General features: G+C 53.8%; 1 protein-coding gene across 3 annotated transcripts; it reads left to right on the top strand.

Moving 5' to 3' along the window:
* Nucleotides 1-1864: 1864 nt before the first annotated feature.
* SARDH (sarcosine dehydrogenase) lies at nt 1865-25480 on the top strand. 3 transcript variants are annotated; one of them, XM_051636802.1, is made up of 22 exons: nt 1865-2049; nt 2123-2230; nt 2991-3312; nt 3927-4105; nt 4651-4830; nt 5435-5558; nt 5664-5764; nt 7078-7182; nt 7637-7766; nt 9964-10050; nt 10179-10269; nt 12158-12299; nt 13542-13625; nt 14152-14265; nt 14824-14962; nt 15546-15659; nt 17207-17354; nt 17710-17803; nt 22267-22429; nt 23183-23351; nt 23758-23893; nt 24952-25480. In XM_051636802.1, exons 3-22 carry the CDS (start codon nt 2997-2999, stop codon nt 25075-25077), a joined length of 2742 nt encoding a protein of 913 aa, XP_051492762.1. In that variant the 5' UTR covers nt 1865-2049; nt 2123-2230; nt 2991-2996; the 3' UTR covers nt 25078-25480. The 3 variants fall into 3 exon arrangements, with proteins under 3 accessions (XP_051492762.1, XP_051492760.1, XP_051492761.1); XM_051636800.1 differs by having other exon boundaries at nt 2120-2230; XM_051636801.1 differs by lacking the exon at nt 1865-2049 and having other exon boundaries at nt 2085-2230.
* Nucleotides 25481-26154: the final 674 nt, after the last annotated feature.

Raw genomic sequence — 26154 nt, 5'->3', positions numbered from 1 at the left:
CCAGAGGCATTAACAGAAGTATAAAACTCCAGCCACAGCCCACACAGCTGGTTCCAGCCCCCTACCAACCCTGGCCAACCCCAGGAGGGGGCTGCACCAGACACAGGTTTTCTTTTTATTTACTTTTCCTTATTTTTTCCCCAGCTGCTGACATGATCTCCCAGCTGAGCTGGGCTTGCCAGGGTGCTGCTCCACTCTGAGCAAACAGGGCTCTGGGGGTGGTTGCATTTGCTGGCTGCCCTCTGCAAACAGCAGGTCCCTCTGCGTGCCACAGTGTGACAGCAACCCTGCTGTGTCCCTGCAAGCTGGGCCTTGAGCACACCCCGCCACCCCGGTGGCCTGTGGCTGGCCAGCTTGTGGCCACCTCCCTCTGCCACCTTGGCTGGTCCAAGCCACGAGCGGTCGCGTTGGCCGCACCACCCAGCTCACTGCACCCCAAAACAAAGGTCCTAACAGCTGTGCTATCATCTGGGGGAAACGGAGGCAGGGGGTTGCCAAGAGCAGAGCTTGGAAAAGCTCTGCCTAGCAGGACTCTGTGGGATCGAGCCTGCTTTTTGATTTGGGGTTGTGTGCTGGTGGCACTTTCCCAAGCCCAAATTCAGACTGTGGGGCAGGGGAGAGCACGGCTGCTCTGCCCGTGTGTCTGTGCAGGCTCTGCTGCTGTGAGACAGTGATGGCACGTGCCTGGTGCACACTGTGCTCAGCTGCAGTTCTGCAGCACACCTGGGCACTTCATTCCTGCATTAGCCATAACATCTTCTGTGACCTAGAAAACCCCAGCTGGCGCACACAAACCACTGCACTCCTTTATTTTGTAATTAATCTTAGAATTAGAGGGGAAAAAATTGGACTGGCTTAGGCTTCTTCTACGTTGGACTGACCATCAAAAAAGGTAATCACTCTCATTCCTGCTCTGGAGACACATCAGGGTCTCAGGATTTGGAGGGGACTGAAGTCACTGGTGCTTTCTCTGCTCTTCATCCTGAGCTTGGTGCAGGGCTCAGGCTGCTGAATGCATATTTGGGCTGGGATTGTTTTAGGTCTGGTCTAACCCAAAGGTCGTATTTATAATTAGTACATGCTTATGAAATGGTTCTGACCTGTCAAACAGAAACACCCCACTGCAAACAGGAATTTAGACTTGTTTGCATCTCTGTGGTTATTTGGAGCAATTAGTCCACCGAGAAGTCTGAAGGAATTGGGGCTCTCTCTTTAAAACTTTGAAACTGATTTTATCTTTGGGAGGAGAGAAAAGGTGCCTGAGAGGGGCTAATGGTGGAACAAGCAAACCCCTCTGCTTCCACCCAAACTCTTCCCAACCTGGGGGGATTCGGATGCAGTCTGGGTCCCACAGTGTGCAAGAGTAGAGGCACGGGGGGCACTTTCCAGGGTCATGGTGCTGTTGAATGCTAAAAGCTCCCAAAACACCATCCCTGGGCTGCTTGGGCCTCTCTGGGGCCATGAGCGGGTGATGCTGCCCCAGGGGACACCGCAGGGACCTCTGCTTCTCCGAGATATCTGGATCAGGCCCTTCAGAGCTGCCTTTCAAGAGCTTGCCTTGCCTTTGTATCCTGCCCAAACAGGCCCTAATTTCAGGCGTGAGTCCTGGGCAGGAGAGACAATAAACCTCCAGGCTGGAAGATCTAAATCAAACGCTTATTCTTCTACCTCTTTTAAACTAAACTTTTGGTGTGTGCTCCCACCTTCACTTGGAGCTCTCAGGGTCTGGCTTAGGGGATGCGTACATTTATTTTAATTCTGCTCTTCAAATGTAACTGCTGGGAACTGCAGCAGGAGGGTCAGATGGTGCCTTTCCTTGCCGTGTTTGCTCTCTGGCATCCAGCTGACAGCTCCAGCCAGCCCTGAGCCAGCCTGAAGGCTGCGAGTCCCCGCTGGCCCCAGCTGGGCTGTTTGTTCTCTGCTGGGCACTGAGCCGGGGAAAGAAAAAAGAAGCAGCATTTTCCTCCCTGTTTTTAATTTCTCCCCTCTGCTTGACTTATTTTTCCTTAATCAAGAAGCAGCAGAGCCACAAGAAGGGCTAAGAGGGAGGTAAGCCCCCATTTCCCAGCTGCCTGGGCTGGCTCCGCTCGCCTCCGGTGTTGGTTAATGTTTTTTGCAGCAGGGGCCGAAGGGACGACGGAAGAGGAGGAGGAGGAGGAGAGCATCGGAGGAAGGCAGGGGGCCCGCAGCCATCGAGGTGGGGAAAGCCAGGCCAGAGTAAGCCTTTCTGGTGAGTGGAGCAGTGGGAACCTGGTGTGGGCTGTCCCAGAAACTGCTCCGGGTGTCGCGGGATTTCCCAAGCGGGTCTTTGCAGCTTGGCCGGACTGCTGGGGGACAGCAGGGGGGACAAGTGGGTGCTTCAGGGGCCACGTGGCAGTGAGTGGGGGGTCTCGGTGGGGTGAGCTCCAGGGCAGCCCCCAGCTCTGACCTGTGGCTAGTGCTGGAGGGGGCTGGTGCTCATCTGCAAGATCCTATGGCACCCTGGCTCGTGCACCCAAAACCGTGTGTCCAGAGCAAACCCTGAGCCATGTCCCCAGCCCAGGAGCACTGGCTGCAGGGGCTGGGGGGTCTGCAGGCAGAATCGGTCCCCGTACCCCCCAGCAGCCATTGCATTGCCCTCGTTTGATAGGGAGCAAACCTTGTGCCTTTGTTGTGCTCAAACAGGCTCCTGAATAGAAGGGGAAAAAAAGGCAGTTTCTGCAGGCAGGGGCAAGCACAGGCGTAGCTGTGCCCTGGGTGTTTCTGAGCCTCTTTCTTAAGTGAGGCCTCTCTGGAGGGTGTTTGTGAGCTGCACACGTGTGCAGCAGGGATCCTGTTTCCCAGCAGGAATGGGGTCCCAGCAGCTGGCACAGGGCTCACTTCAGCTGCCCCAAGCTGCTCAGCCCCTCTCACAGCACCCGGAGGTGCTGCTACCACCAAAGTAGTGGTGAGTCCCCACCCTGGCTGGGGGTCCCCTGCCCATGCCAATGAGGTGGTTTTGGAATTTGCAGGTGGAAATGTCCTACCTGAGCTGTGTCCTGCGGGCAGCTGCCCCCCGCTGCCTGCCACCCCCCTGGAGAACCCCCCGGCCCTTCAGCAGCGCGACGGGTCCCACCACAAAGAAGAGTGTCCCGTACCAGAAGACTCTGAAGGAGGAAGGCTCTGGGAGTGGGGAGCCCAGCCAGCCCCCACCATCTTCAGCCGAGGTGGTGGTGGTCGGGGGGGGTAGCCTGGGCTGCCAGACCACCTACCACCTGGCCAAGCAGGGTGTCACCAATGTCGTGCTGCTGGAGAGGGACCGCCTGACCTCGGGCACCACCTGGCACACGGCGGGTGAGATGCTCCCTGGGGTGGGGGGGGTGGGAATGGGGATGCTCAGGGCTTGGGATGTTCTGTTGGCTGTGGAGCAGAGCTGTTGTGCAGGCTGGCTCTGGATGTGCCAGAGAGTTTTGGCTTTCAGTGTAAAGAATTTCAGGGTTTCTGGTTTGTTTTTCTTTTTGACCTAACTTTTGTTAAGAAAACATCCCCAAAATTTTCTTTTTGAAAAAGCTTTTACACAACCACGGGAAAACTGAACAATTTATTTCCACACCTTTTTTTTTTTTTTCTTTTCTCCTTTAAGCCAATTTTCTTTGGCAGGGATGGGGAGAGCTAGAAGATGTTAATTGAATAAGATTTTGGGGGGAGGGTTGTCTCTTTTGGGGTAGTTTACTCCAGAAACAATTCTTTTTTCTTTTTTTTTCCCCATTCATTTAACGCCCAAGGAATCAATGATTTGTAGCACTCCCAGGTTGCCAGGAGATGGAGCAGGAGATGGAGCAGGGTGGCCCAGGCCGGGCGTGGGATGGCAGGACCCCCTCTGCCTCCCACCTCAGGTGATGAAGGGGTGGCAGAGCCCCTGTCCCACCCACAGGCTGTGTCATCTGTGTGTGTGTGTGTGTCCCCAGGGCTGCTGTGGCAACTGAGGCCCAGCGACGTGGAGGTGGAGCTGCTGGCCCACACGCGGGACGTGGTCAGCCAGGAGCTGCCAGCAGAGACGGGGCTGCACACGGGCTGGGTGCAGAACGGGGGGCTCTTCATCGCCTCCAACAAGCAGCGCCTCGACGAGTACAAGAGGCTCATGTCGGTAGGGAGAAGCCCCTTCAGCGTCACGTCCCCATGGCTGGGTGGGCTGCTAGAGGTGGTGTTTGTCTCCTGCCCACGGGAGCAGCGCTGAGGGGCGGGTGACAGTGGAGCCCTTGGATCTCCAAATGTCCTGTCCTTCCCAGCCTTTCCACCTGGAGAGCTGTGAGTGGCCTGGATTATGCTTCCAGGGCAGCCTTCTGTAAGGCTGCTGAAATCAGGCAAAATGCTGACAAAGTAGGCAAAATTCAATCCAACCATGGATTTTTGCCCTTTCAGATAGTGGTAGCATCATTTTTCCAGATGTGCTGGACTGGTAGCATCATTTTTTCCAGCTGCCCAGGAAGCTTACATGGGAATACGGGACGACATTCCTGAAATCTGTGCAGGGTATCCCACCCCATGTTGGATTAAGGGCCTGCTTGGGGCAGCAGCTGCCTCATCTGAGAGACAAACATGCCCTGGGGGTCTTCTCCTCCTCCAGCAGCAAGGGATGAGCAAAGCTTTTGTCACCTGCCTGAGCTCCTGGTTCTCTTGTCCGGTTGGCAGCTGGGAAAGGTCTATGGTGTGGAGTCCTACGTCCTGACGCCCTCACAGACCAAGGACCTCTACCCACTGATGAACATTGATGACCTGTATGGCACGCTGTACGTCCCCAAGGATGGCACCATGGATCCAGCTGGTACCTGCTCCACTCTTGCCAGAGCAGCAACTGCCAGAGGCGCTAAGGTAGTTCCTAATTAGTAATTACTCATTATTGCCTGTTGACTCTGGGGGGAGATTTAATCCTCTGCCTTCCCCATCTCCTCTCCTTCTGGAACAGAGCTGCTCCTTTAATGTCAGTTCTTTGCCCAATAAGAGTGTTGTCCTCTTCAACTTTGACAGCTGCTGGGGTCACAGTGATGAAGCTGGCAGGAGCCGTGAGGTCCAGGGAAAGTATAGGAGGAAAAAAGACCTTTAGGAGCAAGACAAGGCAGCACCCAAGGCAGGTTTCTTGGGAGAGGGGAGGTTTTAGTGTCAGGTAACACAATCCACTCCTTGAGGCAGGAACTACCAGCATGTCCTTGGTGCTTTGCTTAGCTCATGTGCATGTAAATAATAAAATCTTCTGGAGCTGTGGGTGCACAGGGCAGCAGTTTCAGCCTGTGGTCAAGGAGAGGCACGTTATTACTGGCAATAACACTGATAGTTGTTGGGAAAGAGAGATGGCCAGGGCCAGACTGCTGCTTGGATTCACCTTTCCCAGATTTGGGGGATAATTATCAGGTGAGCTGGGATGTCCCACTGCCCCTGTGCCCCTGCCATGACTCTGCTGCCCTTCCTCTGCCACCAGATTATTGAGAACTGCCCAGTCACTGGAATCCAGGTCAGAACTGACGACTTTGGGGTGAAGAGAGTGTACGCAGTGGAGACGGCCCACGGGACCATCCAGACTCCCTGCGTGGTGAACTGCGCAGGTACGGGGTGCGCTGGGGGGCTGGAGCTGTGGTTGTCACCCCCAGACCACTGAAGGTCTCTGGAGGATGGGAGAGGTGCTGAGTGTGGAGCTGGTCTCTCTGCAGGCGTGTGGGCACGAGCCCTGGGCCGGCTGGCGGGTGTCCACGTGCCGCTGGTGGGGATGCATCACGCCTACGTGGTGACCGAGCACATCGAGGGCATTCAGGTCAGTCCCTGCACGTCAGCTCCTCTGCTCCTGAGGGCAGTACTGGCTCCTGCCCCACTGCACGTGGCAGAGTGAGATGGGACAGACCCCCTCAGCACCCCCAGACCTATGGGACCCACCTCATACTCCTGCCATCAGCACAAGCCTGTGCTGCCCAGGCCGGGGTCTGCACCCAGGGAGGTGCACACCCGGTACCTGCTTCTCCTAGCAGGACTATCAGACTAACTTTAACAGAGTCATATTTAATATTTAACAAGGTTATAACTAGCAGGATCATTTTTCTTCGTCAAATTATTATAGGGTCTCTGTTGTGTTTGGTATCTGATAGCAGCATTCATACAGATGCCAAACACTTTCTGAACAAGCCCCAGTCTTTGGCAGGCAGAGGTGTAGCTCTCCAAGCATTTCTAAACTGTCCCAAGAATTCTACTCCTGCCATCCAGCTGCAGAGGATTGTTCAGGAGTCAAAGGAGACTTCATTCACCCAGGCGCCAGGGCTTTCAGGGTGACACATTATTTCATTTCCATCCCACTGACACAGTCTGTGTCTGACTTTTCAGTGCCTCATTCTAAAAAGTGCTGGTGGCAATGATTACGTTGATACCCCAGTAAATCTGCTGTGCCATGCAAACATGGTGTGAAAGAGACATCTCAGCTTCAGCTCACAGACCCCAGTGCCTCCTGTTCAACCCATGCAATGCCACTTGGCAACATGAAATGCAGCAGATACCCTGATACTTCCATGCTCTCTAAATGTTTCTCTATCCATTATTCACGAGAACAAATCCCTCATTCTTTGCACACCACTGCCTGTGTGCTGTGCTGCTGCATCATCCTTGAGAAGTGGGTGGCAGAGGAGTGAAAACTTTCCAAGCTGGCACCAACAGCAGTGGCTGCTCCTGCTCCCCCAAGCATCCCTGGTGCTGCCCATTTCATGGTGGAGCAGCTGGAGAGCTGAGGTGTTGCTGCTCCCACAGCTCAGCTCCTGATTTGTGCAAGACTTGGCTGCCAGCTCGGGTGCCTGGGCTCAGGCATTAGGAAGGGGCTGCTGCCCACAGCACCTCTGTCTATGTAAGGCTTTGCCCAGGTCTGTGGAGCTGACACGGGTGCTTTCCTCTTGGAACAACATGGGCACCCACGTTTCAGGGCTGTGGGAACATCCAGAGCCACTGCTGCTCCCACCCTTGGTGGGTCATCACAGACGCCCAGCTCATCCTTCTCAGCCTCACTGGGGCACAGCCAGGGTGATGTTGGGGTCTCCCTGCAGCTCCTGGCCCCGTCTCACCCCTCTGCTCCCCCTCCCCGTTTTTCAGAACATGCCGAACGTTCGCGATCACGACGCCTCGGTCTATCTCCGTCTCCAAGGCGATGCCCTTTCCGTGGGTGGATATGAGTCAAATCCTATCTTCTGGGAGGAGGTGAGCAGAGCCAGGAGGTTTTCCAGTTTTCTGGGAGGAATGAGGCAGGTTTCCAGGGAACCCACCTCGGAGGGGTGAGTGCCTCAGGTCCCTGGCTCCTGCAGGTACCAACCTCCGCATGGTCAGCAGGGAAAGCACAGAACAGCATCTTCTTGCCTTTGAGTCTGTTGGTGGCATAGAGCTGCAGAGGCAACATGAGTGAGAAAGCTGGGCTGGGCCTGAGGGATTTCGAGGCCACTGTGTAGTCCCTGTCCTGATGCATCATCCCTTTATCCAGGAGCAGGTCTTAATTCAGGCTCTGCCTCAGACCTTTGACTTGGCTGTTCATGAAAACCCAAAGAAGCTGCAAAGCAGCCTCTATTTTCTATGATCTCCAAGTCTGCCAAAGCTGAGAAGGTCTTGTGCCACCAGCTATACTCTACTTTGTGTCCTGATTCCTGTTTCTCACCTTCAGGTATCTGAAAAATTTGCTTTTGGCCTCTTTGATCTGGACTGGGATGTTTTCATGCAACACATTGAAGGTGCCATCAACAGAGTGCCAGTGCTGGAGAAAACGGGCATTAAATCCACTGTCTGCGGGCCAGGTAGAGGGGCTGTGGTGGTACCAGGGATGCTGTGCTCCTCCAGGCATCTTGCTGGAGCCACGGGGAAACTTCAGATCCTGGGGAGAAGATAAGCTCTCTGATGGCAGAGTCTGGCTGCAATAGTGTCATCTTCCAAGGGGTGGCATCCCAGGCTTAGCTGAGGCGGGGAAATAGCTGGAGAGCTTCTTGCCTTGGTGCAGACTGGGGGTGGTGAGTGCAGATTTACAGCCAGTGTAGTGGCCACTGGACTGGGCAATTAAGGGGCAGATTTTTTTTAAGCATTGGCCGTTGTTTTTCCTGGTGTTGTATTATATTATTATTTTTACTACTTGCTTCTGGGCTGATGACCTTAGATTTATCCAGATTTACATCCCGGGCTGTCTGATGTGACGTTGAAAGCCAGAGCATCACTGCAGGATGGTGCAGGTGGCAGCAGGGGTGACACCAGCCACTGAACCCCAGCCATGTGCACTTGGTTTGGCCTTGAAATCCACCACATGCTAAAAAACTGAACAAAAATTTAAATTCCCTTTTTGATGAAGCACTTAAGAGGGCAACCCTGGAGGCCCTCGGGGAGGCAGCGCTGCTGCTGTACAAGAGGAAACTAGGGCACATCTCCTGCCCTCAGCAGATAAAACATGACAGGTACAAGGTTGGAGACCTTGGCCCTGGGTTCTGCAGGTTGGATTAAACAGTGGTGTAAGCAGAGCTGGTGGCCCGGTGGGGACCTGCCTTCTTATAGATCTGTGTCTAGCACTTGTAGTGCAGCAATGTAATTTCCAGGGGGTCAGTGCTCCTCCTGTGCTTCCTTGTGATTTAAACCAGCAGCTGGTTTGCTGGTGACAGCTGCGTCACACCAGGTTGAAACAAATGGCAAACCCTTGTCCTTTCTGCTGCCTGGTAAATATTTCACCACTGGAGCAGTTCCCATGCTCTGCTCCAGGCACAGGAGATGAAAGCAGACTGAATTGGGGTGGTTTAAGGGGTTTTTGCTCTGCCTGCTGATCCAGCCCTGCAGCCAGGGTCCTGTGTGAGCACCCAGCACCCATCCCAGTGCAAAGTCAGCCAGGCTGACAGAGTCAGCTGCAAGTGTTTTGGGTGTTGCTCCATTCATCACCTCAGTTTGTAGCCTGGCCTATTGGTACAGGGATATTGGCATGAAATAATCCTCTGACTCTCCTCTTGTCTTCTTCTGAGCAGAAGATTGTGGGAAACAAGCTGGGCATTGCCTGGGGGAACCAAACCTAACCATGTCTCCCTTCTCTCCTTTCACATGGATGGAAGAACCACTGTAAAACTGGGGGGAGGATGGGAGGATTGCTCACCCCTGTCAGTATGTTGTGCTCTGTCCTCCCTGGTGAGGATTTGCACAGGAACCAGGGTGGAGAGCTGGATGGGGAGCAAGAGCTGGCAGCGTGAGACATCATCAGCACAGGAGCCTTGGGCAACGTTATTAGCAATCCCTCAGCTGAGTAAAGTAGTTTCAATTCCTGAAATTTCCCAGCAGAAATCAATGAAGGTGAAATACAGTCATTGCCATGAAATATGGCCCAGATGTTGAGGAGGCAGCAAACAGATCAGTGCAGCCCTATTTATGGGGGGAATGAGGCTGCCTCAGCCAGCACAGCACCTCGGGCACCTCTGGTTGGGGATTCATTCTCCTTCACATAGTTTCAGTCTAAACCCTAATGCTGAGATCCCTGGGGGGAGGGGGTTGGGGGGGACACAGGTACCCCCAGCCCAGGGTCTCAATTGTGCAGGGGCCAACTGTGCAATGCACATGGCTGCAAAGGAGCTGCCTTGTGTCACCAGCACCTGCCTCTGCTACCCACAGTGCCATGTACATATATGTGTGTGTGTGTGCACTCATGCAAGCTTGTGAAACAAAGACATGTAGCAATACATAAGTATATTTGCTTCAAGAGCCTTCACAAGTATCCTGCTTGATGCTGGGCATCCCAGCCCAGGGCAGTCTTCCCTTTGACCTGGGTGCTGTTGGAAAAGTACAGATGAGGGATACCCAAAGCTGAGATGCTGGGAAATGCTCAGTGTTTGTCCAACTCTGGCCCCATCAACCTCTCTGGGAGCAGGACAAGGCCAGCATAGGAAGCTGTAGGAACCTGCTCCTAAGGTGTGTTATGTGTTCCTGAAATGCCTGTCCTGGCCTCACTGGTACATCCCCTTCTCTGTCTGGCAGAGTCGTTCACAGCTGACCACAAGCCACTCATGGGGGAAGCTCCAGAGGTCCGAGGCTTCTTCCTTGGCTGTGGCTTCAACAGTGCTGGTAAGAGAGACCTGTTGGGAATTATGCTTTGGGCATCCCAGTGTGGGTATCATGTCCTGGGGAGAGCCTGGCATGAACAGCTATGCTTGGTCTCCTGACCTCACCTGTGTCCTCACCTTTTCCCCCAGGGATGATGCTGGGAGGTGGCTGTGGGAGGGAGCTGGCTCACTGGATCATCCATGGGCGGCCAGAGAAGGACATGTATGGCTACGACATCAGGCAAGTCACCCTGGCTGCCCCATGGCCCCGTGGCTCTGGGCTCCTTCATGATGCCCCCCATCCTTGGGTGGTCCTTGGGGATGGGTTCAGAGGCAAGGCTGGATGCTGGCATCAGGAGCGGGTGTCCGGGTGACATCTGTGCCGCAGCCTGTGTCCCTCCAAGGAGCTGGGATCAATTACTCTCAATGGCTTTAATGAGTTTACACGTGGGGTTTCTCTCATTTGCCTCATCCCACTTCCGCGCAAACAGCTTCCATCAGACATGAGGAGACTGCAGTGGTGGGAGAGGACAGGGTAATTACGTTTGGGTTCTGTTCTTCAATTAGTGCCGTGCCTAATCCTCTAAGTTAATAATCGGGACGATGATTTCAACAGGAGAAAGATGAGCTTTCCCCCCTCTGCAGCTCGACACGTGCCAGGAGTTTTGACTGTGCAGATGTTGGCTCTGTAATTGCTTTTGACTTGCTCAGTTGTATTTGATTGGGTTTGGGCTTTCTTATAGGGCTGCCAGTGGCAGCAACCACCTTGTCAGGGACAAAGCTTTTAACATCGTGTTGCTTTGGTGCCAAAGTTTGTAAACACCTCAGTGGCTCAGGCTGGGAGGAGAGGGGAGACAGACTGGTTGGTGCCTGCAGAGGTGAGCAGGTGGTGCCTCCTGCAGGGATAGACTGGGAAGGAGCAATCCTGGGCTGGGCAGGCACCACTGCACCTCCAGAGGGGTAGGTTGGCACAACCACAGCCATCCTGGGGACACCAGCCCCACTCAGGCAGCAGCCAGGGGTTCCAACCCTTGCATCAGGACTTCCTGAGCATCCCTGTATCTCATCTGCCCCATCATCAAGCTGGTGTCAGTCCTGGTGTCTTTTTTTGTTTTCCTTTTGGTGACGATTACTAAGCTCCTCTTTAAATAACTCCCTTCTCTGCACATTGAAATATTTATCCTCTCAAAACACTAGCTTGTCAATATTTCATCTGGCAGCTGTTGCTCCTCTTGCTGCTGTCAATAATTCAGCATGTTGGTGAAGAGGCTGGGGCTGACAGGGCAGCTGGGGGTGCCAGTGACATGCCAATGACATGCCATGTGTCACCTGCTGCTCATCCCATGTGGCAGAAGTGGCAGCTGCCCTCACAGTGAGCCCAAGACTGCTTTTAGGGAGCATCATGTGCCTTGCTGCCTCTCCTCAGCACCCAGGCAGCAGGGAGGGAAGCTGAAATATTGTTTTTAAAGGTCCTATAAATGACATTTTGTCTTGCCTTTCACCTGCTGCCTGCCTTGCTATCTCCAGCCCTGGAAAAGATGCCACTGGCACCCAGGGATGCTGTTCCTGAGTTATAGGTTTCTGGTAATTACAACCTGAGCATGTGCTGAGGTGGCACATTGCTTCAAGGAGCTTTTCTGTTTGAAAGGTGAAAAAACATCAAGCAGATTTAAAATGCTTTAGGTTTTATTTATATTTCAGCCTCTGGAGAATTGGATGAAAAATGTAAGGAATGTCCAGGGTTCTTTCCCTGGCCAGGGCTGTGTTTAAAGCTGGGCTGTGTGCAAGGTGTGCTCTGAGGCCAGAGCAGAATTCATCTCAAATCTCCTCTTTTAATTTTTTATTTATTTTTTTTTCCCCAGAGGCTGGGATCCGCTCCCAGTTGCTCAGGGGTAGATGTGCCTGGAGCAGGGCTGGGAAGCCAATGGGCAGAGCTGGGGCACAGCCAGCCCCAAGCCCTGCCTAGTTCCTCTGCTCTCCTGCCCGTGACACAGGGGTAGAAACAGCGATTACACCACGGCAGCTGCACCACCTCTGGCTCTGCCCGAGAGGGCCATGCCCAGAGGAGGGAGAAGGCACCCCCTGAGTTGTTGGGCTCATCCATATACTGTCATCTCCCTGTTTTCCAGGAGGTTTCACCATTCCCTCACCGACAACAACCGCTGGATCCGGGAGCGGAGCCACGAGTCCTACGCCAAGAACTATTCCGTCGTCTTCCCCCACGACGAGCCGCTGGCCGGGCGCAACGTCAGGAAGGATCCACTGCACGAGGTGAGGACCCTGCTCCCACCTTTGCCAGCTGCTTTCCTTGCAGAAATCTCCATCGATGAACCCTTTCAAGATGCAGCACTCGAGGAAAAAGAAGCAGTTTCCGGTGGCTCACTGCATCAGCAGCATTGCAGCAACTGCTGCTCAGAGCCCCCAGAATCACCCACCTCTCCTGAGATGCTCGGGGTGACTTGGTGCCTCATACCACCCCACCACTGTCAGCCCCAGTGAGGAGCAGCCACATTTCTCCAGCCCATTTCTATTCGTTGCTATTTAATGTCACATCATTCCTCTTCCAGTGGAGAGCAGAGGCTCAAGCAGTAAAACAGACATCTCTCCCCACCGTCCCCTGGTGTTTAGTTGACAGCTCAGTTGTTTTCTGTCACTGAGGATGCAATTTATTTTTTAATAGCACGTCTAATAAGTGATGCTCATTTGACTGACAGCCTGGTATTTATACATGCAGCTCCAGAGCATGTGCTGTGCTTTATAAATAGCCACTGATTCATTTCTGAAATGTTCAACAAAATCTATTCTTTTCCGAACAGAGGCACCAAACAAAACTATCTTAATGGATCCCTAATTAATGGCATGCAGAGAGATTTTCCTGAGAGCACAGAGGAGGAATGAGAAGGTTGCCATCTAAATCTTAAGTGTTATTATAGAATTACTCTTCTAAACATCAGGGGGAATCTTGCTCTCTGGATGTAGCATCTAGGTCCATAATCCCTGCACCATAGCACAAGCTTTGGTGGGAGCTCTGGTGGGTTGACCCTGGCTGGACACCAGGTCCCCATCAAAGCTGCTCCATCATTGCCCTCCTCAGCTGGACAGGGGAGAAAAAATACAATGAAAGGCTCCTGGGTTGAGATAAGGACAGGGAGAGATCATTCACCAATTGCCATCACAGGCAAAACAGACCTGGGGAAATCAGTTTGATTCATTACCAATCAGATCAGAGTAGGATAATGAGAAATAAAACTGGGCTGCTTGGCTGCCCACTGGGGCAAACACCTTTCATGGGGTGGACAGAAATTTGCAGGCAGCTGGGGTTTGCCACTGTTTCAGGAGACAAACCACAGAGATGATTTTGGCTGCTGATGGCCAAAGCCAAGGGGGTTTGCACTCAAGGGCAGCTCTGGAGCTGCTCAAACAGCAGAAGAAAAAAAAAAAAGAAGAAAAAAAAAAAAAAAAAAAGCTGTTTTTTAACAATTTGTTCCCATTTCTCTGGCTTCACTTGCACAGGAGCTGCTGCAGCAGGGCTGTGTTTTCCAGGAGCGACACGGCTGGGAGAGGCCCGGCTGGTTCAGCCCTGGGGGAGCAGCCCCGGTAAGCACAGCATGAGTTCTGGGGTGTTAAGCCTTGGAGGGTCCTGGCTGTGCCTGGCACGTGCAGGGTATGTCATGTGTCTGCAGGGTGTGGGACAAGCTGCAAGCCAGGTGCATGTCCCCAAAATGGTCCATAAAAGCCATCAGGCTCTTAATTCACTATAGCAGTGGTGAGAGGGAGATCAGCATGTGCATGTTGTGTGTGTCTGCCTGTCCCTCTGCAGCAGGCAGCATCTGCCTGCAGTGCTCCCAAGCAACAGGCTCTGATCTCACTCCTATCTACTGAGCAGGGATGTGAGGGAGGGGACCCATCACCCTGGGCAGGGATGTGAGGGAGGGGACCCATCACCCTGGACAGGGATGCTGGGTGGGGACCCATCACCCTGGGCAGGGATGTGAAGGAGGGAACCCATCACCAGAGGCTCCCCTCTCCTGACATGGGGTGAATGTATTTGGGAGCAGCCCATTGTCTTTGGCCTCACACCATCTTCCTCACTGTCCCCATCCTCTTGGTTCCTCAACCCCAGGTCCTGGATTACGACTACTACGGTGCGTACGGCCGGGAGCGTCACCGGGACTACACCTACAACCGGCTGCTGGGGGACGAGTACACCTTCGACTTCCCCCCCCACCATGACATTGTGAGTGCAGGGGGCAGTCCCCACCCCTGCCAAAACCACTGGGCACATCTAGAGCCGGGGCGGGGGGGGAGTGGTTAGAGGCAGCAGAGCCCAAGCCACACAGCTACTTAGGTTGGAGTGGATGAGGCTGAGAGGGAGAGGAAGCAGCAAGCTTGGCCCAAAACTGGGGAAAATGTTCCAAAAAGATGAAGAGAAATGTGGCTGGTGCTTGGAAACCTTGTTGGAGAGTCCACGGGGATTTTACTGCAGCTTTCCCCAGTGGAAGGGTTGAGACCAGCTTGGGGGAAGTTCCCAAGTTCATAAAATTTGACTATTATTATTCAGAATTTCACTGTGTTAGTGACACGAAGAATGGAGCTGAGCACGCAGGAAGGCCCACCAGACTTGCTCTGTTTAATACCTGACTTTTCAGAAGGGTTTTGAAGCCTTGAAGCTTTTAAAGGCACCAGGCGAGTGTCCTGGTATTGTTTCTCATTACATAAATGGTTCTAATAAGTGCCTCCCTTTGTGGAGAGAGAATATGTCTCAACTTCAGCGGTGTGTTTGCTTTCACTTTAGATCAAGAACGAATGCTTAACATGCAGAAATGCCCTGGCTGTCTTCGACATGTCTTATTTTGGGAAATTCTACCTGGTGGGACCTGAAGCGACCAAAGCAGCAAACTGGCTGTTCACTGCCGACGTGAGCAAAGCACCAGGTACCAGCTCAGCCCCTGTATTTCAGCTCATGCTGCCTCTGCTGAGCCGTGCCCCGGGGAATCACATCTTACACCAAAACAAACCCTGGGGGGGACATAAACTGCCTTTTCTTTTGAACGCTGCTTTCGCAGAGGGTTTGGGAAGCATGTGAAAGCGACTGCATTCCTTGTCCTTGCCTGAGGCTGGGTTCTGCTCTCATTTGCACTGGGACAAATGAGCTCTGAGCTGGGGGGGAGGTCTAGCAGTTTGGCTCCAGCTGTGGCTCGCAGCTGAGGATGCGATGGGTACTGGAGTAAACCCTTTTCAGCTGCAGTTTGCACAGGGAGAAGCTCCCAGTGCTGGGAGGCAGCTTATGGCATTTCCAAGGATGCAGCTTCAGCTCCTTGCACAGATCTCAAGGCGATCCCAGCTCCTGTTTTGATCCTGGTGTTGGGACAACCGTGGTCCATCAGGGCACACCCAGGCAGTGGCAGCTGATGTAGTGATGACGACAAGTTTTCCTGGTACCCACCTCCCTCTGCCAGGGCAGTGGCCCGTGCCAGGGCTGGCTGATGGGCAGCAGTGCCCTACTCCTTCCTGCAGGCTCCACTGTTTACACCTGCATGCTGAACAAGCAGGGCGGCGTGGAGAGTGACCTGACAGTCAGCCGGATCAGCCCTGGGGACCCGGCCTCCCCCCTGGCCCCTGCCTTTGAAGGTAAAAGCCCTGAGCATCAGGGGTGCTGGAGGTGGGCACCTTCCTGCAGCCACTGTGGTGCCAGGAGGTATTGCCGCTGGGTTTGTCCTCCCCCAGTTCAGCTCCCAGCCCCTCTGGTTGCCTTTTTCAGCTGTGTAAGTGCACACAAAGACCTTTCCCGTCCCGGAAAGCCATGGTGGCAGGTTCACTCTGAGTCCCACCAGCATTTCCTCCATCTCAGCCACGCTTGGGGGCCGCAGGGTGATTGCATTTACCTAATGGCAGCCGCCTGGCTTTTTCCACCTCCACCTCTTGGTCCCTGTAACTTGATTATTCCCCTTGTCCCTGGGGGTCTGCACTGCTCATTGGCATTATTTGGTTTGTCCAGACCTGGCTGATGGCTCTGACCTCTTCCCAAGTCCTTATCAGCTGCAATAAAGAGGAATTGAAAGGGAGCAGAGCAGCCAGCCCAGAGGGCAGAAATGGCATTAAGCAGCAGCAGCAGAGGAGGAGGAGGAGGCTAAGCTCAGCTCTGGCAGCACTGCCAAGCTGCCACCAGAAGGGAGGTTTGCACTGGGATGCCCGGTGCCCACAGAGCCCTGTCCCCATGCAGTGTCACCCTCAGATTTGCTGCTTGGAAGGGACTAGCACTGTGGCTGTGCAGCCCCCAGCCCCAGCCAGTGGTGGTGGGTGCTGTGGGTGCAATCTTGCCTTTGCCCTGAGGTGGTGGGGTGCTGATGAGCTCTTCCCTCCCTCTTGTCTGGGGAGAGCCCTGCATCCCTCTCCTGTGGGGTGCTGACGGGGGACAGGATGGTGACAGGAAGGGGATGGCAGAGCTGGAGGGTTTGTCAGGTGATGGAGGAGTTTAATGGCAGCAAAGTCTATTTTTCCAATTACAGTAGGTGGCTGCACTTATTAGCATTATGACAGGTTATCAGAGAGCAATTTTGTAGTGGCAGAAAAGACAGAGGGAAGATTGATTATGTATTAATCAGCTCTCAAATCCCATCCCTGGGGATTTTGCCACCCAGGATTACTGATGAGATGGAATTCCTGCTGATACACAGTGCAGCTCCTGCACTGATCATGGCCTGGTCACTTCAGCCCTCCCTGCTCTCTACCTGTAGTTCCCTTCTCCCTTTGCACTTTGGCATCCAGTTCTGTACTGGGACAGAGAAGCAGATGCTTTTGCAATTGGTCTCAAGGGACAAAGAGTTTTTTATCTTCCCGTGATGCTCATGCTCTCAAAGGCACCTCTGGGGCTCAAAAAGCTTTATTTACCTTTTCTTCTTTCAGATTTTAATGGTAATTTGGTTTAAACTGTGCTGAGCCCCACAAAAGGCAGTGTGGGTGTTAGCAGAGCCCCAAAGCCCTCCCTTGTCCCAGCACTGTTTAACATACACACACACCTTTTCTTGGTGGTCCTTCCAGGGCTGTGCGAGCTGGAGAAGTTCAGGGGTGTAGCTCAACCTCTGGAGAGCAAATCCAGCCCCAAGCTGAGCTAGGCATTGCACCCAGCTCAACATTCCAGAGGCTGAAAAGCTCCTCGGGGTGGGGGGGTCTTCCAGGGGACGGCTACTACCTGGCTATCGGCGGGGCTGTGGCTCAGCACAACTGGTCACACATCACCACCGTGCTGCAGGACATGAAGCTCCAGTGCAAACTCCTGGACTGCTCAGAGGAGCTGGGCATGATGAGCATCCAGGGCCCCCTGAGGTGAGTGTGGTGAGAGCTTCGTGGCCCTTTCCTTGCACCCTGATCATGGAGGGAGGGATGCAGGGATGGTTGGAGGGAAGGATGGAGGGATGCAGGGGTGGATGGAGGGATGCAGGGGTGGATGGAGGGATGCCTCAGATGCAGGCCAGGGCTTTGTGTCAGGCTGGAATAGGTGTGAGCCCTATGGCACCAGGTGATGGTCTGGTTGGAGCAACGCTCTGTTTCTGGGGAACTGGCATATCACCCACGCCAGCTCACCTTCAGAGGGACAAAAAAGCAAATTCTAGCCATAACCTTCAGAACATACTGGCAAGCTATGTCCTTCCACTGTGGCCACTTTGCTGTTTTCCCACAGCCGTGTTGTCCTCCAAGAAGTGCTCAACACCGACCTCAGCAACGAAGCCTTCCCCTTCTCCACCCACAAGCTCACCACAGCTGCAGGATGCAAGGTAGGACAGGGCCCTCCAGCTCCCTTGAGATGTCTGATCACTGGGGTGAGCACCTGCCAGCCTGCCCAGCTGAGCATCCTCTCTAGGGAGCCTATCTGCCTCCACACTGCTGCAGTTGGGTTTTCTGTTGGAAAAGACCAAAAACTGGGGTGTTTTCCTCCCCATTTGCTTGCCAGCTGCCAGCCTGCTCTCCCAGCCCTCCCAGCAGAGTCTGGGCTGAGCTTAGGGAAGGGACATGGTGACTTATGGCTTTGCAGTGCTGTCAGAGGAACAAGAGACACCTCCCATGGATTAGGGGCGAGCACTGGTGATGAAGAGATTTATTTCACACCCCAGATCCTCTCCTTTCCCCAGTACTCTTAAAAAAACAGGGATGATTTAATGTGAAGTGTGTCAAGTACTGGCAGTAAGGGCTAGGCAGCCTGTGGAGCTGGTGTATTTGATCAGAGGAGATGTCTGACAACCTTAAGCTTTCTGTAGGAGTGCAGATCATCTTGCATTTGCCCAGACTTCAGGGCTCTTGTCAGTGGTTATGCAAGAAAAGCACAGAGATGATAACACTTGGGCTAAGCCCCTTGGTGTTGCAGTGAGGGGACAAGAAGCCCAGGACTGGCAGTGATGGGTTTAACACATTGTGTGGCAACTTGGAGGTGTTGAAGGAGGAGGGCTCAGCCTGAAAGGGTTTGATGTCCTTTGCTATGTTGCAAAGAGGTGGATCCATCCCTAGGGTTTGCTGTGAGGTTTTACAGCATTGTCTGCTTGGTTGGACTCCTCTGTCTCACCTGACGTGGGGCAGAGATAGAAAAGTGTTAAACCTCTCCCCCACCTCACCTGGTTGAGATCAACAGTGGTCTGAAGGTATCTCTGGGGAAAGGAAGTGATGGGATTTCTTTGGGGAGCTTTGTCATGTGTGAAGCTGCTAATTTAACCTGCTTGACACACCCTAAAGACAAGAGCTGGTGACCACAGAGTGTCATTTTGTCAAAAGAGAAACACTCTGGGCAAACCTGCTGCTGGCACCTTTTGGTATGGGGGAAAAACTTTTGCAAGGTTTGCCCAAGAAGCTCAGCCTTGATTTCTTATTCATGTTTGCACCATATGAAATACTTCTTCCATTGCTAAAACACCTCTTTGGGAGGGGGGGTAAAGTTTGTACCCTGGTGTTCCCGTAGGAAATCTGGGCAGGCAGTGATCCCAGGGCATCCCTCTCCAGCCCAGGGGAGCTGCTGGCAGGAGGGACCATGCTGAGTGTTTGCTCAGGCTGTTGGGCTGTTTTCTGATGGGAGATGGAGGGGGTGAAGGTGCAGTGGTAAAACTTACAAAAGGCAGCAGGAAAACAGGGAGCTGGAGGCAGGCTGGATATCAGGGAAATTGGGTTAAGCTGCGTGCGGCCACTTTTCATTCAGAATTAAAGTGGCTTCAATTCAAATGCAGCTGGCTGCTGAAGGGGTGGCTGCTAAATTAAATTAAGGCTACTTGATTTGTGAGCAAGAGCCTAGCCAGGCTCTAAGGTGGTTTGACTGAGCCACAGATGTTGTCCAACTCGGATTAATTCTCCAGACCATCACCGTGCCCTGTGCTCCAGGTGCCAAACCCCACAGTTTCCCTTGGAGGGGGACAGTGGCACAGGGGACCCAAAAGCCAATCCGTGGTTGCAAATTGTCCAGCACGTTGCATTTTAGACTCCCCTGGTGAGTTAGAACCCTCCCCCATCCTCCCCTATCATGCCTGTGGCAAACTGATAATGTCTCATAATAATCTACTTATTCCCTGGGAAAGGTGTGTAAATGTTTCTGGTTTTAAGACCGTGATTAGTTTCTTTGCGTTTTGCTTCAAGTTTATAAAAAAATAATCCGGTCTCATGAGGAAGAAATAGCTGGTAGAAATGTTATGGCTTCTTTTGGATGTAAATACCCTGACATCCCACATTGAAATTAGAATAGGAGGGTTTCTCAGGACAGCAGGCAGAATCCTTTGCTGAAATTATCACCTTCCTGGGGGATTAAACTGAACCCAGCATCTTTAAAAAGTTATCGCTGAGATTTTCGTGCATTAACTCAGTAGCTGAACAAAATCAGCTGGAGTGAAAGGAGATTTCCAGCCGAGTTAATGACTCTGGAAATTACTGATTGGTTTGTGCGTTTATATATAGCGCCTCTCATGGTGCTGTGCAGCAGAGAAAGGTCCCCCCCTGAATGTCACTGCTGGATCCAGGGTAAAGCTCAGGTTTTCCTTTTTCTAGAACACTTAAAATGCTTTTGAGTTGCTACTCAAAGACCCAGGAACTGATGCTATTTCATAGCTGCAGTTGAAATCTATCAGAAAAACCTCTTCCTGGGGGAACTTCAGCAGAAAGCCAGCAGGAGAGGCAGAGCCCAGCCACCCCCTTCCCCTGGGCCTCCGTGGGGGGATGTGCACCCCTGTCTGGGGCACACACGTGTGGGTGCAACTCCAACCCCAGCCTGTGCAAAGCTAACAACTGGCACCCCAGTTTTCCCCAGGATACCCGTTTTCCATGGTGCACTGCTCACCTCACTGCTCTTGCCGGGGTGTTCCCCCCACCCTAGAGCAGGGAGGGATTGAGGGGAAGTTTCTCCCAGAAGTAACTTCCTCCTGAAAGTAAAATGCAGCAAAGCAAAATGCACTTTAGCTGCAGGGCTGACTGCTGAGTCGCAGGCAGGGTTAATGAGCTGGGAAGTTGCCTGTCAATCCCCAGAGCATCTCCTGCCGTGATGAAGATGATAGCTGGCTGCAACGGCTTGATCTCTGGCTGTTCCCTAATTAGATGACTCCCTTGTGTGGAGGGAAAAGCTTCTCCACAGCCCTTGTGTCTGTGCACCTTGTGAGGCAATGGCCAGCCTTGATGCTTTGCTGGGGGCTGTGGTGGGGACCGAAGGGAGGACAGCTTCCTGGCACAGCTTTTTGTGAGGAGGCTCCAGATCAATTCCCGATACCTCTGGTGCTCCTCCCTTCTCTCCGCTTCTACTGTAAAGGTTAAGGTGTCTTAAAAGCTGCCTTACACTCAGGTTGGGGACATTATTTTTGCAGTGCCAGCAGAGCACGGGGGTGCTGGGGGAAGCAAGGATGGATTTGGGTTCTCAGCCATCACCCACTGGCTGTCACTGTAGCAGAGAACCCAGGTACTACTTTGGTACTTCTTCTGCCTGTTGCTGCCTGTTTTGGGCAGCAGCTGCTCTTGTCTGTTGTTGTTTATACTTGGAATTAGAGAGCACAGTTGAGATCCAGCTCCTGCTTGTAGTAATTGCTCAGCAAAAGTCAAGATGCAGCTTCTGCCCTGACATGGACAAGTGAGCCCCAAAGCTGCCGAGCTTGCCTTGCCAACAGAACCAGCCTGGAAGTCTCTTCCTAGCTGAAAACTGCTTTATTAGGACTGCAGATCACAATCTGGCCTGAAATTCCCAAGTTAATCTCTCTCCCAAAGTGAGGTATCCAAAGGGATGAGCCAGAGGGATTTTTGTGGGGGAGGAAGTGGGGAAATCCAAAGGGATGAAGCAGAGGGAAATGCAGCTCAGCCTCAAGGGGGATCTCCAGGGAAGGTACCAGAGTTGGGGTGGCCCCTGCTGGCCTGGAAAGATTTGGGAATGCAAATGGTTTCTCTAAGGACAAGAGGGGGATGCAGGAAAGCCTGTCTGGGCAAAGAGTGGGGGGACACAGGCACAGCAGGTGGGGGTCTGTGCCCCTGAGGGTGCAGGCAGGCAGCATTGCTCCAAGCATGAGGCTTTCCCTGAGAAGCACCAAGTTCCCTGTGCTGATCTGCTCGTTCCTCTTTGGAGCTTCGTGCAGTCAGTGTGGAGCTGGTTTGGGAGCAGAAAGCAATGCTTTGGGGCACCAGCTCCACTGGGGGAAATATAAGCCTGCCCCTGGGGTGAGCAGGATGTGGGTCGGGGTGCTGGGCTCAGTCTGTCTGGGAGTGCAGTTCCCTTGGGTGCCTCTGCCATAGGATCACAGTCCCAAGTGGGGGACATTCCCAGGAGATGGTGGCTATGAAGTGCACCAAAACAGGACAGTCCTGCTGGGGACCAGCTTCCCCAGTTGATGGGCTAATCTGGGGAGATGCAGGGCTGGGGGTGCCTGTGGGCTTTTGTCTGGAGTCGATGGATCAGCAGAGGGAGACAAAAGCCTTGGCTGGAGCTGGAGCATCACTAACCCCAGCCCAGCTGGTGTGACAGCCTGGGATGGGTGGCCAGCGGATGCTGAACTCAGCCACCTCCATGCACTGGCCATCCCTCCTGAGCACTGACAGTAACTGGGTTGGAAGTGCCAAGCTTAGGTTGTCCAGAGAGGAGAAAGTCAGCCTGACCCTGGCTTTGTGCAGTAGGGAGAGCAAAGAAATGCCCTCCACCAAACCAGGGCGTTGGCACAGCCTCTCCCCACCCCACAGCCTCTCCCATGCTGCACAGCCAGGCTCTGTCCACAGGGGTGTTTGGTCTCTTGCATTTCAGGTCCGTGCCATGAGGTTGTCATTTGTTGGGGAGATGGGCTGGGAGCTGCACGTGCCCAAGGCAGACTGCGTGAAGGTCTACAGGGCGGTGATGCAGGCGGGTGCCCGGCACGGCATCGCCAACGCTGGCTACAGAGCCATCGACAGCCTCAGCATCGAGAAAGGTTTCCTGCTTTCCTTCCAGCAGCACTTGCTGCTTTGCCTCCAGCTGTTACCCCAGCACTGTCAAGTCCACCACTAACCCACGTCCCTCGGCACCACATTGACACATCTCTTAAATCCCTCCAGGGATGGTGACTCCACCACTTCCCTGGGCCACCTGTTCCAGGGCCTGACAACCCTTTTGGGGAAGAAATTTTTTAATCCAAGCCTCCCCTGCCACAACTTGAGGCCATTTCCTCTTGTTCTATCACTTGTTACTTGGGAAAAGAGACCAGCCTGTCCTCGCTCCAACCTCCTTTCAGGGAGCTGTAGAGAGCAATAAACTCTTCCCCCAGCCTCCTTTTCTCCAGGCTGAACACTTCCAGTTCCCTCAGCTGCTACTCATAAGACTTGTGCTCCAGACCCTTCCCCAGCATTGTTGCCCTTCTCTGGACACACCCCAACCCCTCAACGTCCTTCTGGTAGTGAGGGGCCAAACATTAACCCAGAATTCAAGGTGCAGCCTCACTAGCACTGAGCACAGGAGGACAATCCCTGCCCCGGTCCTGCTGGCCACACTATTCTTGATAGAAACCAGGATGCTGTTGGCCTGCTTGGCCAGCTGGGCACACTGCTGGCCCATGTTCAGCTGCTATCAACCAACACCCCCAGGTCCTCTTCTGCTCAGAGGAGGAAAATTTCTTCTGAGGCTTACTTGCCCTGGGCTTGCAGCCATGGCAGGGAGAGGCTGGGTGACCTGTGCTTGCTCTCTGCAGGGTACAGGCACTGGCACGCAGACCTGCGCCCCGATGATACCCCACTAGAAGCAGGCTTGGCCTTCACCTGCAAGCTCAAGTCCAGCATCCCCTTCCTGGGCCGGGAGGCTGTGGAGGCTCAAAAAGCCAAGGGCATCTTCCGCCGTCTCGTCTGCTTCACCACTGAGGAGTGAGTACCAGCTCCATCAGCTGTCCCCACCCACCCCTGCGCCCGGGCACGCACGTGGAGCTCCGTTGCAAGCCAGCTCAGCTGTTTTCCATGCTCTAATTCCGTCTCTAATTTAAATCCCACCGTGAATTCCCTACTGGATGTTTAATGGGAGTTGGAAGCAGTGTAACGGGGAGTGGGTTTATCTTGTTTCGCCCAGAACAGCAGGAGGTTTTGCAAATGGGGCTGGAGGGGCTTCACCAGCTCCTGGGATCAGTGCTGGAGGTTAATGAACCTGTGGGCAATGGGAGCTCTGGCACGTGGGCTGGCATGAGGCAGAGCCAGGGTTTGGTCCCCTCAAACTCCTCTCCCTCATGGCGTCCCAACGTGGGGCTTTGCTGAGAGCAGCTCTGCCTTCCCCTGGCAGGAAGGTGCCAATGTTTGGCCTGGAGGCAGTTTGGAGGGACAGCAAGGTGGTCGGTCACATCCGTCGGGCAGACTTTGGATTTGCCATCAACAAAACCATCGCCTACGGCTACATCCATGACCCCACGGGGGGCCCGGTGAGTACAGACCCCCTGCTGCCACCAGCCCCGTAGGGACAGCTGCACATCCTTCCCTGCAGGGGTGGTCTTCCCGAGGGGACAACTGGCACTTGTTTGGTTTGGAAGCCATATGCTTGCCAGGGAGCTCATGGCAAACCTGTTGTTGTCTAGGGAGCATGATGGGGCAGCCCCCCGTGCTTCCCCTGCATGGGGGGCTGGAGGGGGAGGGATGCCAGGGCTTGGCAGCTGGGTTGGTCTCGGTGGCTGCTGCTCCGCGGGGCCATGGTGATGCTCTGTGGCTCAAGCACTGCCTTGAGTCTTAATTGCCACTGAGAATATTTAATTGCAGCACTGAAAATGTATGTTATAGAGAGCAGTGGCCAATCAGAACGCAGCAGGTTCTTAATTAAGCCTGGGGTACTCCTGGATAGTAAATCAGGTGTCCTCATTTAGCAGAAAGCTGTAGGCGGAGGCCAAGGACCGCATGTGGGGACAGGGGACTGTGGATGACATCCCCAGGGACCCTCCCTGTTACAAACCCTGAGCAGTTTATATCCTTGTGCTTTCAGCCTCTTGCTTGCCTTGACTTTTAATCCTTCACCAGAGCGAGACTCCCAGGCCAAGTGGTTTTGCGTTCCCGTTGCCTCCTCAGCCCCCCAGGGACCACCTTTTCTCCCCGTGGTGGATGTTCCTCCCCCTAGACTTTCCTTTCCCATTCTTTCTCTCCTTCCTGTTCCATGTCTCTCTACCAGCTGCCCCTGCAGGATGGGACAGTCCCCTCCTGCCTCGGGCGAGGTGCCCATGCGGCAGAGCGATGCTGGGCGCGTCCCCACCAGCTGCATCCGTCACGCTGCCCTCCCCACTTCCACACCCGCCTCAGGGAAAGCCCTGCAGAGGCAGCAGGGAGCTCTGTCGGGGCTGAAATGGCCACGGTGGGGAGAGGTGGCCCTGCCATGGGGTCCCCAGCCTGCCCAAGGTGCAGGGAGAGCCCTGCCATGGGGCTGGGACACCGGCTGGGGCTGCTGCAGCTCCCAGCACCTAACGGGGGGGGTCTCACCCTGGCTCTGCCCTTGCAGGTCTCCCTGGATTTTGTGAAGAGTGGCAGCTACGAGCTGGAGCGGATGGGAGTGACCTTCCCTGCCCGAGCACACACCAAGTCCCCGTTCGACCCGGACAACAAGCGAGTGAAGGGCTTTTACTGAGAGGGGGGCCGAGGGGGGGAGAGGGAAATGCCATTAGGAGCTGCAGGCTGAATTCCTGGCCCCAGGGTGTCCCAGCTCCAGGGCCTGCTGGGAGAACCAGGCAAAACGTCTGCAGCGAACTCATCAAGCAAATTTGGGTCAAATTAGAGGGGAAGAGGGAGAAAGAGATTCCAAAAAGTGCAAAGATTTGGTTCCTGTGTTTTCTAAATGAAGCAGCACCACTACAGCAATCATTATTTTCCATGGCTTAATTTGCCTGAAAACAGTGTTTTGCTTGACTGCAAATGAAGTGGTTTCAATTTTTTACTTTGCTGGAAACACTTTCCCCTCAAATGTAGTTTCACACTGCCTGGAAATGAATTTTTTAAACTAACTCTGCTGTTAATACAGCTTCCAAACCTGCTGCCGCTCTGGTCCTTGCTCTGGTGGGTGTCATCTTGTCCTGCCTGTGCCTTGGGAACCCACTGCTGGGGTGGGATCACTCCTAGGGGCTGTGGGGGAAAGGGGCAGGGGGCCCAGGGCCATTGCCCAGGCTGACACCATGGGTATTCTCCCTGCTGGAAATGCTGGCTCTACTCAGGGGGTTTCCGGACATGTTCTTCCCATCTCAGCAAGCACAGATTCATCCCTCCATCCTGTCTTTCCCTGGTCACAGTTGGAAATTCATGTCCTGCTTTGTCAAAATGCTTCATTGTGGCTCCAAGGTTTAATGGGAGTTGAAGCACCTACTTCTGTTGCCTTCAGTGGTAGTTGGCACCTGAGACTCTATCAAAAAATGAAGCCTGGGGAGAGAACTGTTCAGTGCCTGCTTTGATTTTGCTCATGGTGCTTAAGTGCTGTCTCAGTGTGTGATGGTTGTGTGGAAGGTGGGGAGGGTTGACCCTCCCCACACCTGGACAATGACCTTACCCATTGGTGGGTGGGCAAGAGTTAAAGCAAGTCCCAGGTTTGGGCTGTGGCAGTGGGAGCACGTTGGTGCCCCAGGTTTGATGTGAAGGAAACACGGTGGGGCTGTGCAGCCCTGTGATGCTTAACTGGGGAGAGATTCTCATGCTGCGCCCCAGAGGACAAGAAATT

The sequence above is a fragment of the Apus apus genome, chromosome 19, assembly GCF_020740795.1.
Source record: "Apus apus isolate bApuApu2 chromosome 19, bApuApu2.pri.cur, whole genome shotgun sequence".
Classification (NCBI taxonomy): Eukaryota; Metazoa; Chordata; class Aves; order Apodiformes; family Apodidae; genus Apus; species Apus apus.
The sequence above is the reverse complement of the archived record's forward strand: the minus strand, read 5'-3'. Positions and strand labels throughout refer to the sequence as shown.

Excerpts from the sequence above, each read along its gene's own strand:
- SARDH (XM_051636802.1), top strand. The coding sequence starts at position 2,997 with ATGTCCTACCTGAGCTGTGTCCTGCGGGCAGCTGCCCCCCGCTGCCTG. Across the intron at positions 4,831-5,434 it reads CAACTGCCAGAGGCGCTAAG|ATTATTGAGAACTGCCCAGT; the intron begins GTAGTTCCTAAT and ends CTCTGCCACCAG. Across the intron at positions 22,430-23,182 it reads CAGCCTCAGCATCGAGAAAG|GGTACAGGCACTGGCACGCA; the intron begins GTTTCCTGCTTT and ends TGCTCTCTGCAG.